We start from the raw sequence: 18,871 nt of genomic DNA, 5'->3' as shown, positions 1-18,871 counted from the left end.
GAGGTTTGCATTACTCCCCCCCCACATTTGTTTCACAGAGTCAGTAAACAAAGTCCCCAGGGCAGAGGGCTACTTTATGTAAAGCACTACATTGAACTGGGCAGGGTCACTTTTCTGAAAAGTTCAAAACCAGGCCCTGAATATCCTAATGTCCCTGGTCCCCCAGTGCAAACAGTCCAGAGATCAATACACATTCATCTCCCAGGCAGGCACCTCCAAAGCAAAGCTCTCAGATGGGCAGCCAAATACAATTCTTACCATCCTCGGCTTCCACATAAAGACGAAGTCCAAGGTGACTTTTACGATTTAATAACCAGTGATTGCTGGCAGCTGTGACATCAAAAACCAGCCAGCCCTCATCCCCAGCCTGGAGGGTCTGCAGGTCTAGCAAGAATAAGTCAGATTCCCTGTGGAAATAGAAGAAAACCAGTCAGGTCAGATCAAAGGTGATTCTGGAACTACCTGTCTGAGTATCAGGACCATGGAGAGTCCAAACTCTGTGGCCATTTCCCAACACTGAATAATGTGCAAAGGTTTCCTCAAGCTTGTCTTTATTTTGTCTGGGAAACTTCTTTACTTCCCAGAGGATGACATGCTTTCAAATGCCAGAGAGCCCACTCTGGTATTTTAAAACCACCCTTGATGCATTCTTACAAGATCTTTTTTTAAGTTAGTCTGCTGACTTTCTCCTGCAATGGTGGACCATGGGCTGGACTTGGAGACAGGACAACCTGGATTCAATCCTGGGGCCTGAAATACACTAGCGAGGTGACCCCAGGAAAGTCACCTCATCCCTATGGGCTTCAGTTTCCTCCTCTTTAAAATGGAGATAATAAAACACCTGTGGTGCTCACCTCACCGGGTTGTAGGAGGCTCTAGGAAAAGGGTGGGATAAACCTTAAAGCACTGTGTAAATGTCCAGTATTAGAAGCATCTAGGAGACGCCCTGGGATAGAGTGCTGGACCTGCAGTCACTTAGACTGGAGTTCAAGTCGCCTCAGACACTAGCTGTGTCATCCTGAGCAAGTCACTTAATGTCTGGGTGCCTCAGTTTCCTCATCTGTAAAATGGGGATAATAATAGCACTTACCTTACAAGTTTGTTGTGAGGATTAAATGAGATAGTATCCATAAAAAGTGCTTAGCTGAGCGCCTGGCACATAGTAGGTGCCATATAAAAGCATGTCCCTTCCCTTTGTTCCCTATTATTATTGCTGTTACCTCACTGTGGAGTGGGGGGCATCTGTGGGTTCTGAGAAGCCATCCCATTGCAGTGGAGTAATATTACTGTGTTTCCCCGATAATAAGACCTATCCCGAAAATAAGCCCTCCCCTTACTGTGTAAGATTCCTCTAAAATAAGCCCTCCCCTGAAAATAAGCCCTATTGAGATTGCTACTGTAGTGAAGGTGATCCCCTGTGCTACACACTACATTGCAGTACTCTCTGTATGCACCATCCACCCCCCCCGTGAAACGCACGCTGCGCTCCGAGCTGCATCCAATCAGAGCTGCAGCAGTGAGCGCGTCATCCTGTTCTTTATTGAATTTATTGAATAAAGGTACATTTTTTTGTTCACATTTACCTGTTTATTAAAATTGCTGTCAATGTTCATTAAAATAAGCCCTCCCCTGAAAATAAGCCCTCTGGTGTTTTTCTGTCCAAAAAAAAAAAATAATAAGACAGTGTCTTATTATCGGGGAAACACGGTAATGTGTCACTTTTAGGATGACAAAGTGTTTTACATATGCTTTCTGACACGTCTGACAAGGGCTCATCTGCTCAGAGCCCTCCAAAGAGGGAGACCCGCCCCTTTCCCAGGCAGTCCCTTCCACCTCTGAACAGCTTTCATTACCAGGAAGGTTCCCCCAACATCAAGCCTCAACCTGCCTCTCTGCATCTCCCAGTTCTGCCCTTTGTGGCCAGACAAAACAAATCTAACCCTTTCTGGTGGAATTACAGGGTCCGAACCTGTTGGACTGCTCCGTGACGATCTCATATATGCTGATGTGGAGGGTCTTGTTGAGGTGCCGAGTGAAACTCCTCATCTTATAGATCCGGAACTCGGCAGCTGTGACACATTCCCCCGATGGAATCTGGGTCAAGTCAAATCTAAACTCCTTCCAGTAGGGTTCTTGGTAGAATAGATCCCGGTCATGCTCAACTGGAAAAGAAAATTGGAGGAGAGTGGTGTGTGCAAAAAAAAAAGATGTTGATGCAAAAGACCATGTATACTCCAACCATGGCTCCTGACTGCCTATTGGGACAAAGTTGGGCTCCTCTCCCTGGCATTCAAGGCTCCCTGTGAGCTCAGCCTTTTCCTACACCATTGCCCTTCTTCCCATGAGCCATGAGCCAGCTCAGCTGGAAGACTTGCCCTCTGTCCCTCGAAAATACCCTCCACCATTATGTTTTTGGTCACACTGGCCCTCTGCCAGGAATGCCTTCCTATCCCCTCTCCCCTTCATTTGCTGAAATCCTAATCATATTTTAAGGGCCACCCAGCTCAAAACCCTGACTGCTTCAGGAAGCCTGTCAATCTTGACAAATAAGGACCCTCCCCTGCCCCTGACTACTTTTATCAGGTATCATCCTGTGTCAAGGCTCTTGGTGCAAGTCCATATCCCTCACTAGACCAGGAGCTCTTTGGAGGCAGCTAGTGGAGAGAGCACTGGGCCTAGAGTCAGGAAGACCTGAATTCAAATCTAGCCTTAGACACTTAAAAGCTGTGTTACCTTGGGCAAGTCACATAACCTTTCTGCCTCTGTTTCCTCAACTCTAAAGTGGGGATAATAACAGCACCTACCCCTTGGGGTTGTTGTGAGGATCAAATGAGATAATATTTGTAAAACATTTAGCAAGGTGCCTGGAACATAGTAGGAGGTGCTTAATAAATGCTTATTTCCCCTGCAGAATCTTGCATACAGTTGGCATTTAATAAATTTGTTAAATTGAAATTAATAACAATTAGCATTTGTATTATGTTTTAATGTTTGCAAAGCATTTTACATCTGTTATCTTATTTGATCCTCATGACAGCCCTGCAAGGTAGGTGCTATTATAATCCCCATTTTACAGACAGGAAAACTGGGTCTGGGAGCAGAGTCAAGATGGTGGAGTAGAAACAGGACTTCCACAGGGTCCTGGCTTTCACCTCCCCCAATTCATGTAAAAGGGGACTCTGAACAAACTTTGGAGCTACAGAACCCACAAAATGACACAGAGAAGCTAACCTCCCACTGAGGACAGCCTGGCTGGTCCAATCCCAGCCCCACTGGAGCTGGAGGTTTTAGCCCCAGGGTGGGCCTGACCAATCACCAGCTGGAGGGACTTCAGATCACCAGCAGCTGTGGTGTTTTCCAGAATTATCAACACATAGATGCCAAGGACAAAGTGAGAGATCAGTGCAGTGTGGACTTGGGGATCCAGTAGTTGGGAGTGTGTTGGGGCGGCGTCCGGGCTGTGCAGCCACAACCACGTGGCAGCTTCAGCTTCTGGCCTGCAGAGTGTAGGGAGACCAAGTGTTCAGTCTGAGGGGTAAATCGCTCTTGCTTTAACTTGCTTGGATCTGGATTTCGGTCTAGGGTGGAGGTCCTGGGGTGTGCAACCAGCTTGCCAGAGAGTGTGGGGGCTTCAGAGAGAGCACCCAACTAATACCTCTGGCAGCTGAGAAAGCCCCAGAATTTGGGACAAAGCTCCCCTGTCTGGTGGCAGAGCCCTACTGTGGCAAAAAGACCAGGGGTCAAGTGACTGAGTGGAGACAGGAACAGGCAAAGGAAGCAAAATAAACAGAGCACCCCAACTTTACATTCCTATTTTGGTGACAAAAAGGATCAAAGCATGGAACAGGAAGAAGACAGTGAAGTCAGAACTCCTGCACCAAAATCTTCAAAGAAAAATACGAACTAGTTACAGGCCATAGAGGACCTTAAGAAGCAAATAAGAGAAGTGAGGAAAAATTGGGAAGAGAAATAGGAAAACTGGGTCTGAGAGATTATAGGAATCACCCACTGTCACACAGCTATTAATTAACTGAGGTAAAATTCAAACTCAGATCTTCCTAATCCCAAATCCAACACGCTCACTGCTGTGCCACTGGCAAAGGAGAGTCGGTGAGTATGAATTACATCATATTCTATATTCTTCCCCCTAATCTTGTATGTTTCCCAAGGCCCTGTCCTAGGCCAGCTCCTGTCTTCTCTCTATACGGGTTCCCTTGGTGACGTCCTCTGCTTCTATGGGTTCACTTATTATCCTTACTCAGATGACTCCCAGATCCATATATTCATCTCTAGCCTCTCACCTGACCTCCAGTCCCATATCATCTAGTGGCTAATGGACATCTCCCCCTGGATGTCTCACAGGCATCTGAAACTAAACATGCCAGAAAAGAACTTGTGACCTTCGCTCCTACATTTGCCTAGGTTCTACCAATGGTAGAGTTTATGTTCACAACCTCAAAATAATTCTTTTCCTTACCTCTCATATCAGTCGGCTGCAGAATTTTGTCATTTCTGTCTCCATAACATCTCTTGCATTTGCCTCCTTCAAGTCCCTCACTTGGCTACCAGTGCCAAAATGATCTTCCAGCCCCATTTACTCTAATTACAATCACCAAACACACCCCCTTCTGATTTTCATTTTATCACATTTTCCTCCTGGGAAATGAGGACCTGAACCAGCCACTGGCCACTGAAGGAGTAGTCTTGCTACCTGGACAATGATCATGCATCTGAGCTGGGACCCAAACATCAGAACTCTCTCTCCAGTGACCAGGGGCACCCCTCTCCCAATCAAAACTTGTTCTCAGCAAAGGGCATGATAAACTCACCCACAAGGTGGATTAAATCACTGAAGGGGGCTTAAAGAGGGACCTCTGGGGGGCTGGATCTTATATTTTAATAAGAGACCGAATTTAAGCCAGAACAATGAATATCATTGGATGAATCTGGGCCTTGGGAGCTCTGAGGCGGCATTTTTAAAGGGCCCCTGACATCACAGTGATAGGCAACTGCCCAAACTACCACATGGACAGACAACAAACCTGTCTGGCACATAGTAGGAGCATAATAAATGCTTGTTTGTTCCCTCCTCCCCACAAATGAGCTGTCTGCATAATAAGGACATATATTTTTAGACTTCTATTCTGGAAAGCAGCACTAAACAGCCTTCTCTCCACAGGCAAATGAAAGCAGAACTGCGATATCGATCCAAATTTGGAAGGGAAAAGCACTATTTTGAATTATTTGGATAAAGCAGAGATGAAGGGAGGCTGAAGCTGAAGGCCATAGGACTGTGAGCCAGGAAGGATCTTGGAGACCCCCTTGTTTTACGTGTGGGAAAACGGAAGCCCAGAGAAGTTGTAACTTCTCTCTTCATTTGTTTTTTCAATTAGCAAGCATTTATTTCTTCTACCTCTGTTGAAAAATAGATGATTAAATTAGAAGACTATTTTTAAAACAACCCTTGTGACAAACATTTATGATAATTGACATAGTCCTTTAAGGTTTGAAAATCTCTTCACCTATGGTGGCCCGATGGATGGTCCAGCAAAGCAGTGGCAACTCTCATTGGCCAAGTCCAACAACATCTGGCTCCTTCTGCACCTCTCTAGTGGGGGGGGGGGGGCGCTTTATCATCCTGTTAGGTGACCCATTCAAGGCCATGGAACAAGTCAATGGCAGAGGCAGGATTCGAACCCACTATTGTCTCTAAATCCCACAAATCCTCTAACTCCTAAGGCTCCTTCTGTAAGTGAGGATCCTAGCTCAGTCAGTAGTACTCAAACCACCCTGAGCAAGTCGCTTCCTCATCCATTTCAACTCACTTCAGCTGAGCAAACATTTAAGCCCCAGCTGCTGGATGCGGGCCCTTGAGGAGTTTTTGGTCTCTGAGAAGTTTGGTCCTAAGAGTGAGGAGTGAGGCTCAGAAGAGATGCCAGAGGACAAGTGACAGGAGAATAATATTAAGGACTGAGTTAGAGCTGCAAGAGTCATTGGGTCCAACTCCTTTATTTTACAGAGAAGGAAACTGAGGTACAGAAAGGTCACATGGCTAGTACGCATCCAAGGCAGGATTTGAACTCAGGCGTTCCCAGGCTTTCTCTATGACAGTCTACGTCCATGCCCTCTCTTTCCAACCTGCAGTATTCCATCTCTAGCTGATGCTTGGATATCTGAAATCCAACACGTTCATTATCTTGCCCCCTCTCCATAGCTTCTCTATTACTGTCAGGCTCCCCTCACTCCCCCTCCCCCCATATGGCCGGTCTGTGGCCAAGTCCTGTGGTTTCTATCTTTCCTCTGACACCAGGACCACTGCACTAGCTGCTGGTGTCCCTGCCCACCTCCTCTCTCCCCACCCTGGGCCATCCACGGCTCGGCTGCCAAAATGATCCTCCTAAAGCAAAGGCCAGATTGTATCTTCCTCTCTTGTAGCAACTCCAGTGGCTCCCTATTACCTCCAGGACCAAACCGTTCAGTTTTTCAGGCCCCCCTAAGCTGTACTTGGCCATCGCTCCATCTCTCGTTCCTGGGCATTTTCTCTGGCTGTTCTCTATGCCTGACACTCTCCCTCCTCATCTCCACCTCCTGGCTTCTTTCCAGCCCATCTTTCTGTCAGAAGCCTTTCCTGACCCCTCAGTGATCACCTCCAATTTATCGTTGGCCCTTGTTTGCATGCTTTCTTTCCCATAATTCTTTGAGAGCGCCTTGAGAGCAGGGGCTACTTTGGGCCTTTTATCATGTGATTAGCACAGTGTTTGGCTAAACAAATGCTTGTTGAATTGGCTTGATGGATTGTGATTGTCAGAGCCCTCCCCTCCACTGGCCAGGGTGGACTCCCCCGTTGCAGGAAATCTGGGAGCCCTGCAAACCAAATGCTTCCCAACAGGGCGTGATTGGGACAGTGCATCCCTGAAACCAAACACTGAGATTTAATGAGGAGCCTGTGTGTCTTAAAAAAAAAAAAAAGCCACCGCATCCCTCTGGCCCTAGGGCTCACTCACCACAAGCCCATTTTAAAAAAAAACCTCAGGTTGGCTGGCTGGGGGCGGATGTGGGGAGCACTTCCTGCCCTCGCGGTGTGGGCCTGGCACCCGGGCTGGACAGCTGGGATGGGGGAGGATGGGACAGGATGCTGGAGGGGGAGCGTTGTGGGGGACTGATATTTTCATCTCTCCATATGACAGAGAAAAAAACAACTCATCCTGGTGACATCTGTAGGCTCGCTGCAAACCCCTTAGTGGGCCTTGGCTTTTAGGGCCCCCCCATCCAGGTCTCCCAGGTCAGGGAGGCAGTTACAAAGGGAGAGCACCCGGGGCAGAAATATCACCCCAGCTGCCATGAAAGTCCTGGTTGCTCAGCCCAATCTGGAAAAGGGACAGTTAAGAACGCCTTTTGTGGCTTAGACATCATGGGACTAGCTGAAGGGATGGGCCCCTCAAAGCCCTTTGCTGAGCTCTGGGTACTGTGCCTAGAGACAGGGCCCAGCCTGGAGTGGACACAGAACCTGGGTCACTGTAAGGAGGAGCAGGTGAGGCTTCTGCTTGAGATTTCCATGGCAGTTGGGAGGGAGCATCACTTTGGCTACCTGAAGCCTTCCTCAAAGCATAGAATGTCATACCTCAAAGGGATTTTAGAATATAGAATATAGTTATTCACAGGCAGAATGAGCCTTAAGACCCGAAGGAACCTTTGAGCATAAAATGTTAGGGCTCAGGGGGACCTTAGAACACAGAATGGGGGCAGATAGGTGGCTCAGTGGCTTGAACACTGGCTCTGGAGTCAGGAGGACCTGAGTTCAAATCCAGCCTCAGACATGTACTGTGTGTCACATGTAGCTGTGTGACCCTGGGCAAGTCACTTAACCCCAACTGCCTTCCTGCCCACCCCCCAAAAATATCATTGAATGTCAGAGCTGGGAGAGGCTTTAAAACATAGAACATCACAGCTGGAACATAGCATATCAAAGCTAGAAAGACTTTTAGAAGCTATTTATTTAGTCCAACCCTCTACCACCCCCACCGGGGAAATGACGTGCCCAAGGTCACAGAGTTAGTAAATAGAAGATCCAGGACTCAAACATCTGACTCCAGAATTAGGGCTCTTTCCCTGATTCCCCCAGGACTCTTCTGTGCAAATTTGCAGTCCTGGTAAATTTCCTGGGGATTCCAGGACAGGAAATCTTTTTGTACTATTCCCCAAACTGAGACATCTGTCAGGGAAACACTCATCTGTCTCTGAAATGAACTCAGTGCTACAGAATCGAGCTGGGGGCGTGGGAAGTGATACTGGAGCAAGGACACAAAGGTCTGTGGCTCTTTTCATAACTTTTCCAGATCAGGAAAAATCTTTGTATAAAAAAATAACAACAATAAACACTAACTTTTCCATGGCACTATATCGTTTATAAGAAGTTTTATGTGCATTGTCTTATTCAATCTTGACTCATTGGTTGGGAAGGTTGTGCAAGAATGATTACTTCATTTACAGATTTTGCCCCTCCTCCTTTACAAATGAGGAAACTGAGACAGGAGAGAATTATACTTGCCTTTGGCCACACAAAACTCAAGGGGAAAACACTTTCTGTTAAAACTGCATTTCCCTGGGGTGGCTAGGTGGCACGGTGAATAGAACACCCACCCTGGAGTCAGGAGGACCTGAGTTCGAATCCTACCTCAGACACTTAACACTTACTAGCTGTGTGACCTTGGGCAAGTCACTTAACCCCAATTGCCCTGCCTTCCCCCTCCAAAAGGCAAAAAAACAAAAAACAACTGCATTTCCCTGTGTGTTAAATTGCTGTGTAGAGGAAACAAAGCCAGGGCATGTTCACCCATTTTTGCTAAGGAAGACTGACAGCTCAAATGCTAGAGAAGGTGACATGGGGGTGGAGGGGTGACCTGGGTACAAGCAATATGAGTGATCATGAGCAAGCCGGCTGACTCCTGGAGCTTCCCTTTCCTCATTTGTACACCTGATTCCAGGCCTGGAGTGCTCTTTCTCCTCTCTATTGCATCCTGGAGTCCCTAGAGCCCTTCACAGCTCAGCCCAAGAGTCACCTTGGACGGAAGGCTGGCCTCCACTGCCTCCCCACGCCAATACAAATTACTCTGTGATTTTTTGGCATGAATTTTGTATTGATCTGTCTGTTTACCTGTTGTGCCTATGGAATGTAAGCCCCTTGCTGGGAGGGGCTAGTTCCTTTCGAGTTTATATCTCCAGGCCAACAACCATGGCACCTGGTACACAGCGGGTGCTTAATGAATGCCCGTTCATTAGAAGCATAGGGATATTTTGGTAAGTAGGCTTCATAAGCACGTGAGTAATGTTGAGGAGTTTTCACAAATCTTCTGAGCACGGCAGAGAAGGACCAGGGTCCCTCAGGAGGCCTTCATTAAGTCCCTGCCAAAGCACATGTGATGTGGATGCAGATGGTGGATAAGGGCCAGCTTATTCACTGGAGGCTTGGCTCAGCCCTCCACCTCTCTCTGCCTTTCTTCAATGACAAGAAACTGAAGTTGTCTTAGAAGGGCTCAGATTTGAAGAATATCGGAGCTGGAAGGAATCTTTGAGATAGACCAGCTAGTTGATAGTTTAGAACCTTTTTTGTGCCCAGGACCCCCTTGAGCTGTCTAGTGGAGCCTGTGGGCCCCTTCTCACAATCATGTTTTTAAATGCATAAAGTAAAATATTCAGAATTACAAAGGAAACCTAATGAAATGCAGTTATCTATATCTATCTATCTGTTTATGCAGCTATCATCTAATCTATCTAATCTATCCATCTATCATTTATCTATTTATTTATCTACCTACCTACCTGTCTGTCTGTCTGTCTATCTATCTATCTATGCAACTAGGCACTGCAGTGTCTAGATCACCAGCCCCTGAGTCAGGAGAACCTAAATTTAAATCCAGCCTCAGACTATCACTAGCATATCACCCTGGACAAGTCACTTAATTATGTATGAATGTATTAAAGAAAATTCATAGGTCTCAGGTGATGAAGCCCCATTCTGATCCAAACCAGCTCTTTTTATAAAGGAGGGCACTGTAACCCCAAAGCCAAAAAAATAGTTGCTTAAGGTTATAATGGTCAGTGAGGAGCTTAGCTGGGATAAGAAGCCAGGTTTCTAGATGTCCAGTTCAGGGCTCTTACCCTTGTGGTTCTGGGGTGAAGGAAAAACAAGTTGATAAAACTCTGGGTCATATTTCATACATTTGAGTTTCCTTTGGGTTTGAGTCCATGTCATATAAGGATCAATGAAAAGAACTGGGGACCCCTAGCCTCAGAAAAAGGACTTGTCTCTCCTGGTTCTTCATAGATGGCATGTTTATTAACTGTGGGTAAACCCCAAGTGATAAGACCACGAGTGAGATAGTCTAGAGAGAAAAAAGAAGGAAGCCTCTTTTTTCCCTCTAGACTATCTCACTTGTGATCTTATCACTTTCCATGAGTTCAGTTATGTTTTATTTTTTTTATTTTAGAGACAGCTCCACTCTAAATGTTCTCGTGGACCATTTGTGCCCAGCCTGTGGTAAAGCCTCCCAAGCTCGTATTGGCCTGATGCACCATTGGTCACACATACTATGGCCTGACTCCAATACAGTGATGTCATCTTGGTCCTCTTCAGGAATGAAGGACAACATCCAACCAACCATCTCCTTTATGTAAATCATACACATATACATAGAGAGAGAGAGAGGCAAGTTTGACAAGTCACTCTGCCAAATATATATCTTTACATTTATCTTTCTATCCCTCTCTCTCCCCACCCATCAATTTATTGATCTCTCTTCCCATCCATCCACTGAGCCATCAATCCATTCATCTATCCATCTATCTATCTCTCTTCTATCTGTCGGTCTGTCTACCTGTCTGTCCCTAGTCTCTCTCCAGAGCTAGTCAGTTCCACGTTGCTAATTGTTTTTTAGACATCTCAAACTGGATGACACCCCAAATGTAACGTGCCCAAAACAGAACTAATGTCCCTGGTTATTTAAATGTTGTCTCCTCCATCAGCATATAAATTTTTAGAGGGCAAAGTTTTCCCCCTTCCTTTGTATCCTTCTTTGTGTCTTCAAAACTTAACAAAGTGCCTGGCACGTAGTAGGTGCTTTATAAACATCCGTTGACTGACACGAGTGTCTTCAAGTACCTGAATGGGAGTCACATTGCAGAGGGGTCAGACTTGTTCTACATGGCCCTAAAAGGAAGGACTAGATGTTGTTATTGTTGTTTGTCCTGTTTCCCAAAAGGACCAATGACGTCACGAGGGTGACTCGCGCATGAATTGGATTTAAGAGAGGCGGAGCTGCACAGTCATCAGCCTCACCCTGTCTTCCAGTCATCAGAGTCCAGTGGCAGGGCAAAAGTCAGGACAACTGGCCATGGCCCGGGATGCAGTGGATGACCTCAGCATCTTTGATGTCTAAGCTCTAAGTGCTCCACAGGGCCTTCCTGGCCATTGGAACAAATTGGTGTCACCTACCTATTCCACGGGGGAAGTCTTCCCATGCAGGGTAGACACCCTCCTAACTTGCCAACAGGTTTGAGTCCCATAGGTTGCCCTCAACCTGGTTTAGCCCATCTGCTGAGACAGTTTACTGGAATGTGGATGCTGTGTACATTACAGTTTCTTGGAGCCACAGGTGAGTGAGTGTAAGGGTTATGGGATTTAAAGATCTTCCATGCCCCATTGGACTTGCTGACGTAGCAGGAAGGGGCGGAGCAAGAGGAAGCAGAAGCCAAGCTGGAGTTCCTGTGGTGGCTGGCGGTGGTGGCGACGGCGGCAGCAGAGGCAGCGGCAGCGGCAGCGCGAAGCTCTTTTTGAGTTAACCAGAATTTCTGCTAAGGACTCCTGCTGAGGACTGCCAGGGGCCGGAGCTTCTGAGAGTGCGCTTCCCGGACGCTGGGTGGTTGCTGTGAGTGGGGAGAGGAGGACCTTTGCCTGAGGTAGCCTGTTCTGTTTTAAAGGCTTGAAAATGTGGGTGCTTTCTACTTTATCTACCTGTGCCAATATCATAACTACTCTGATGGCTTTCACTTTCTGGTTTTGGGACTCAGTCTTTTGGTATCTTAATAAATTTTCTAGTTTATTTCCCCATATGGCAAGCATGATGTATTTTGTGATGGATAATTATATCAGCATATTTGTAATCTCCATAGGCATTGTGAATATAGCATTGCTGATACAGTGAGCTGGGTGACAGGTAGACACACCAAAGGTAGATGAGCAGCCCCAAAAAGGGCTTGGCCAGCCCTCACACCAGAGGTGCTAGATTTCCCTGAACACTCCATAAACACCATGTATGTAATGGACAGAAGGTGCAGTATGGCTAATTTAGTTTGACGAGCGACTCTGACAAAGCTTCCCCCTACCCCATTAAAGGTCTTAAAGCAAAGGATAGATGATTGCTCACTGGGTATGTTGTAAGGGGGATTCTCAGGTCTGGGTAAGATGAAATGATCCAATTCTGAGAATCTGAGGTAACCCCAAGTCCCAAAGCCCACTGGTATAGGACTCTCTACCAGTGGAGATTAGCCCATAATTGTGTGAAGGGTGACATGGAGTTGGTGAGAGCTGGAGAGAAAAGAGAGTCAACTTCTTCAAGCTCTAGAATCTCTTTGGGAATCTCTTAAGCTCTTTGGGTTCTACAGTTGCTTCTGGACCTTCTGGCTTCCGGCTTCAAGAGAGAAGATGGAAGACGCCAACCCCACTTTAGACTGCTGAAGGAGAAGATTCTGGGAAGAAGCTGGCAACTTGCTCCATTAGAGACTTTGGGAAACTTCCCTTGAGTGAGAGCTAGGACTCTTTCTCTTGGCTGAGTTGAGTTTATCTTGTTCCCAATGGAAGAGTTTCTTCACTCTCTAGTGTCTGGCATATATTTGCCTATGTATACTTTCTCTGATTTCTGTGTTACTACCGACTTGGATAAGTGAGTTTCTTTTCTGCTTACTATGTGTGTATATTGTGAAACTGATATGTGGTGAGGGGGAAGGCGTCAAGCCCTGGATGAATCTTGGATCCTCCTTTAACTATTAGAAAATGGTGATCAGGGGAGGCTAGGTGGCGCAGTGAATACAGCACTGGCCCTGGAGTCAGGAGGATCTGAGTTCAAATCCAGCCTCAGACACTTAACACTTACTAGCCATGTGACCTTGGGCAAGCCACTTAACCCCAATTGCCCTGCCTTTCCTCCTCCAAAAAAAAAAATGGTGATCTGAAGTTTAGCTTGAACCTGAAAACCATGTTCCCTAGACTAATAATGTTGAAAGGTGCAGACAGATATAATTCTAGCCTGCTATCACCTTCTCTCTGTGGAGAGCAGAGTGGCCAAGCTTTTGGTCCCAACCTCCTGGCAGGAATAAAAATCTCCCTTGGAGGGGGTTGGGGTAAGAGGCTGGAGATGTCTTTTCTGCTTCCCTTTGAGCTATATGCAATAACATCACCATGCTACATGTGAGGGAACAGTCCCTCACAGATAGAAGTCAGGGTAAATACCAAGTAAGCAGTTATGACTGTTCTGGGCTTTCCTAGGTGGTCATAATAAGCTGCATGTTAAGGACCCATTGGTAGGGTCATCCCCAAGCTCTCCCCATGTCTCCCAGGACCTCCATCCATTGCACTAGCCTATAATCCCATCAGTTTCCTTGGTTACAGTAACATGGGCTCCATCTTTATGGCTTCTGTCAAATAAAATATGTGAAAGGATTTTTTCTTCTATAAATTTGCAGAATTATCTATTTAGAGCAGAAAGGTGCCTTGGAGGACATGGAGTCCAACCCTTTTATTTTACTGATGAGGAAAGTGGGACCCCAGAGACAGAATGTGACTGTTCAGCTCCCTCTTCAACACCTCCTCCCCTCAAGTGACCCCCATCTTTATTTTGAAGACCTCCAGTGCCAAGGAACTCACCATGTCACAAAAGAGTCCACTCAGGCACAAAAGCATGGGATGCATTTCTAGAGCAGTCTGGCCATTTTCACATCCCTTACTTTACCCAGTAATATCTGATCTATGATGTGCTTTGCAATGGAAAGGAAGGATTTTGTCGAGTTCCACTTTCTCCTTTTACAGAGAAGGAAACTGAGGCTAAAAGAGGGGAAGTGACCTTAAGCCACACAGTTCACTAGTGTCAGAGACAGGACCAGAATCCTGGGCTCTTGCTTCCCCAGTCCAGTATTCTATTAATTTAGAATATAACCAAACTGCTTTTCTTTAAGGCAATTTTCTATCTTTGAGCTGTTTAACATAGTTGACTGGTTTTCAATTTCCATGATTATTTTAAACTAATAAGGTATAATCTTGTCAAAATAGGGAAAATCCAGTTGGTCCATGCCAGTCTGCTTCGTCTCTGGGCATCAGGATGCCCACAAGAAGAATGCCTTAGGGATCCCCCTTGCATTACAATTACTCTGTAACTACACCCATCTGCTGCCATCTTCTTTGTTCCCCTCCTCCACATTAGCATCACAAACTAGGTAGGGAGAAGGGAACAAGCATTTATTAAGCCCCTACTGTGTACGAGGCACTGCGCTATGCACTTTGCAAATATCACATTTTATATACAGCTGTGGATTAGAAAGAGCCAGGAGTTTGGATTCAGGAAACCTGGGTTCTAATCCGGGCTCTGACTTGTTACCAGCTGGGTGACCCTGAGCAATTCCTTTGACATCTCTGGGCCTCTCTTCCCTTTACTGTAAAATGAGGATCATTTTCCCTGTCCTCCCTCCCTCATGGGCCTCCTGTGCAGACTAAATGAGATAATAGCATATGTACCTATGAATTTTGGGGGGCTATCACTCAGAAGAGGATCTCCCTCATCCACCAAGAAGTTAAATGTTAACTGATGAATGTTGGTAGCTTTTCATATCCTGACTGTAATGCTAGATTAGAAGCTGCTGAAAGATTTCTTTGAAGTGGAAAAGAAGCAGCTACCCATTCAAGAACCCAAAAGGACATATGCCCAAGGGAGAGGCTGCCTCTTCATTTTACAGATGAGAAAACTGAGAGGAAGGGATTTGAGTTAGTGGAAGTGCCAGCACTAGAACTCAGGTCTCCAGACTCCTCACTGGTCTCCACTGGAGAATCTTTCCAGGACACAGAGAGACAACGTGAAGGTACCTCTGGAGATAAGGGGCTCTCCTTCCTTGAAGGCTTCAAGCAGAGCTGAATGGCCCCTTGGTAGGTATTTGGTGGGAGAGATTCTGGTTCAGATAGGGATTGGACTCCACGTTCCTCTGAGTTTCCTTCTAGATCTAAAATTCTCTAACTCCCCAAATACACATACAAATGTATAAGGTAACATATTTATATGTTTAAAGCATCCCAGGAAGGAAGCGGCTTACATTCCTACAGATGAACAAAGTTAACACTGTCAGGCCATAGGGACCTTTTAATGTTTACTTTCTGTATAATTTAAAAAGTACCAAATAATGTTCAAAAGGGCCAAGATGGCTTCCTCCTGGGGAAATCGCTAACGAGTTTACTCTTCAGGCTGCTTTCATGTGGCCAGTGGAAAATACACAATCGCTAATCACCAACATGTGTTGCATGGAGCTTCTCTGCTCTGCATGAAAAACTCTGGTATTCCTTTCGGCTTCTGACAGAAAGTGACCCCTCAGCTTTATGATCATGATTCTTGTCTCACTGAACAGAATCTGAGCACCGTAAGGCTGGAAGGACCATTAGAATGCAGAATGTTGGAGCTAAACACAGATCAGAGCTGGGAGGGGCCTTAGAACATGGAATGTCAGAGGTGGGAGAAACCTTAGAACATGGGATATCAGAGGTGGGAGGGCCCTTAGAACACAGAAAATCAGAGCTGGGAGAGCCCTAAGAACATAGGATGTCAGAGCTGGGAGGGCCCTTAGAACACAGGATGTCAGAGCTGGGAGGGGGCTTAGAACTTAAGATGTCAGCACTAGGAAGGTCTTTAGAGACTGCTGAATCTAGCCCTGTTATTTTACAGACAAGGAAGCTGAGGTACTGGGTAGAAAAGGGACTTTCCCAGTCACACAGTTTGGTGGTAGCAGACAATACTAACAGATACCTTTATATTAATTTAAGGTTTACAAAGATTTTACATCCTTTTAGGTCATTTGATCTTCACTGTATCCCTATGAAGACAGCACAAGCAAGATCTTGATTTCACAAAGGAGGGAAGTGAGGCCTGGGGCCAGTGGGTTACCCCAGGTTACATGGCTGCTCAGTGACAGAATCATGGTCTGAGCCTAGATCCTCTGCATTCTAGTATAGGGCTCTCTCCTCTGGGGCACAACTACCCAACCACTCCCCCACCCCCCCACCCCCAGTCCTCTCCCTGAGCTTTCCATGGGCTGTTATTGCCTGATTGGTCGCCTAATAAAATCACATCCTAAAAGAACCTCGGCCCCACAGAGTGGAGCTGAGAACCAGTCGAGGAAGGAGTTTTCAGTTTTGACCCTGGTTAGAACAGCTGACTTACAGAGCTGGGAGGCCCCCCCTGAAACCCGGGCTGGGCAGCCAGGTCCCCCTCAGGCGTCTGCAGAATGCAGGCTCCATTGATTCCCAGGCCTCCAATAGTTTCTCCCGCCCAGAAATCTCAGCCCGGTGGAGGAAAAAAAAGAGCCTAAGTCTCTATTTCCAAGGTATTTTTAGTTGCTTTTTATTGTAAACGTTCTTCGTGTTTCTATAAACTCCTCTGCACTTATAATTATGAGGCCCAGCTTCTCCTGGAGAGCCGGCAGGAGGATCGCAGACATCAGATTAAAAGGAAACACCGGCCCATCCAACCACATCAAGTGCGCCAAGTCTTAAAATATAGCTCCATGTGATGCAAGTGAGGAGGGCTCAGCTCCTTCAGCCGAAGCTTGGGGGGTGTGGAGGGAAGAAGGGGGAAATAAATTACAGGAGCTCAGCAGAAAAAAGGCAAAGGTGTCTCCTCCTCTTGGAGGCAGCCTCCGCAGGTCGTAGATTTAGAACTGGAAGAGACCACAAATGTCATCTAGTCCGACTCGTTTTAGAGGAGGAAACTGGGGCTCAGAGAGGGGGAGTCTCTTGCCCAGGGTCACACAGTAGGGATCAAACTGGAAGGGATCTTGGAGGCTATCGAGGCCAACCTCTGCACTTTATGTAGGAGGAAACTGAGGCTCTCCAAGGTTTAGGTAGTAAGGGGCAGAGCCAGAATTCAAACACAGGTACTTTGATTTTATTTTTATTTTATTTGCTAGGCCATCAGGGTTAAGTGACTTGCCCAGGGTCACATGGCTAGTAAGTGTCAAATGTCTGAGCTCTGATTTGAACTCAGGTCCTTCTGACTCCAGGGCCAGTGTTCTATCCACTGCTACACCTAGAGGTCCTCTAATTTTCAATCCAATACCTCATCCCCTCTGGCCTGGACTATCCCAATAGCTGCTGGTTGGTTGGCCTGCCTCAAGTCTCTGCCCCCAGCCCATCAGAGAGTTTTCTAAAGTGGGGGTTTGTGTCTAGAACCCCTCCCCACCTTCCAGTGAACTGCAGGAGCACCCTAGCACCTCCAGAGTCCAACAGAAAACCCTCTGCTTGGTATTTAGAGCTTTTCATAACCTGACCCCTCCCTATGTTCTGGGTCTTTTTTTTTTTTTTTGCTTTTTGGAGGGCATTTGGGGTTAAGTAACTTGCCCAAGGTCACATGGTTAGTTGTGTGTGTGTGTGTGTGTGTGTGTGTGTGTGTTAACTGTCTGAGGTCACATCCGAACTCAGGTCCAGAATTCTGACTTTGGGGCCAGCACTCTACTCACTGTGCCATCTAGCCGTCCTGTTCTGGGTCTTCTTACATCTTATTCCCCTCCACACTCTCCACCGGCCCCCCATCTCCTGTCCTTCTCTGTGCTAGGACAGATCACTGGATGAGACAAAGTGATTTGCCCAGGGATTTACTCTCCTTTCTGACTTAGGTCACTAAACCTTCCTATTAGCATTTCAGAAGGGGGCATCTTTTTGCTTTATTTGGGAGACACCATGCTACAGTAGAAAGAACACTGGCTTTGGAGTCAAAGGATCTGAGTTCAGATCCTGCCTCTTGCACCTGTTACCTGAGTGACCTTGGGCACATCACTCAAAGTTGCTGAGCCTCAGGTCTTCCTCTGTAAAATGAGGGCATTGGACCAGATGGCCTCTGGCCTCCCTTTCAGTCCTAGCTCTTGTAAGCCTGTAACCTCTGAACTCAAAAAGTTATGATCATATTTATTCTTCCTGACTTTAGAACCAGGTTTCAAGGAAAAAACAAAACAAAACACCAAACCATTTATTAAGCACCTAGTGCACACAAGGCCAGTGTTTAGTGCTGGGGGTGGGGGTACAGGGAAGGATGAAAAAAAAGTCCCTCCCTTCAAGAACATTCTGGTCTAGGAAGATGATGCTGAGGATGGTACCCATAACCAATATGACACCAACTGGAATGTCATTAAGTCCAAAGGAGGGATCACACTGAGGGCTGTGTGATCTGGAGTGGGTCAAGGGTCAGGGAAGGCTTCATAGAGGAGGTGGAACCTGATCTGGGCCTTGAAAAAAGAGAGTGGTATCAACAGACAGAGACATGGAGGGAGTCAGTCCATTCCAAGCTTGGGGTCGGATCCTAGCTCTCTCTTAGAGTTAAAGTGGGGAGGGACCTTTAAGGCCAGTTAGTTCAATTTCCTTCATTTGACAGGTGAGGAAACTAAGGCCCATAGAGGTAAAAAAAAATTTGGCTGAGGGTCATACGGCCAGTAAGTAGCTGGGGCAGGATTCAAACCCAGCACTCTGTCCATTACACCCTAGCTGTATGACCTTGGGCAAACCACCAAACGTAACACAGGTAACAAGGGACAGAGTGGGTGGGGGAATTTGAACCCAACACACAATCTAATA

General features: G+C 46.5%; 1 protein-coding gene across 1 annotated transcript in view; it reads right to left on the bottom strand.

Moving 5' to 3' along the window:
* LOC138146256 (bone morphogenetic protein 8B-like) overlaps positions 1–18,871 on the bottom strand; it is a 51,837-nt gene that overhangs the window by 21,735 nt on the left and 11,231 nt on the right. Inside the window, exons 2-3 of the mRNA XM_069068011.1 lie at positions 1,970–2,162; positions 259–407 (exon numbers count right to left, since the gene is read on the bottom strand). Of these exons, the coding sequence (XP_068924112.1) occupies positions 259–407; positions 1,970–2,162 (342 nt within the window). The remainder of the gene's footprint in view (positions 1–258; positions 408–1,969; positions 2,163–18,871) is intronic.

The sequence above is a fragment of the Petaurus breviceps genome, unplaced genomic scaffold (genome assembly GCF_028583685.1).
Source record: "Petaurus breviceps papuanus isolate PSGF00001 unplaced genomic scaffold, PetGlider_PUasm1.0 90760, whole genome shotgun sequence".
NCBI classification, from domain to species: Eukaryota; Metazoa; Chordata; class Mammalia; order Diprotodontia; family Petauridae; genus Petaurus; species Petaurus breviceps.
This window is presented reverse-complemented; position numbering and strand designations above follow the sequence as displayed.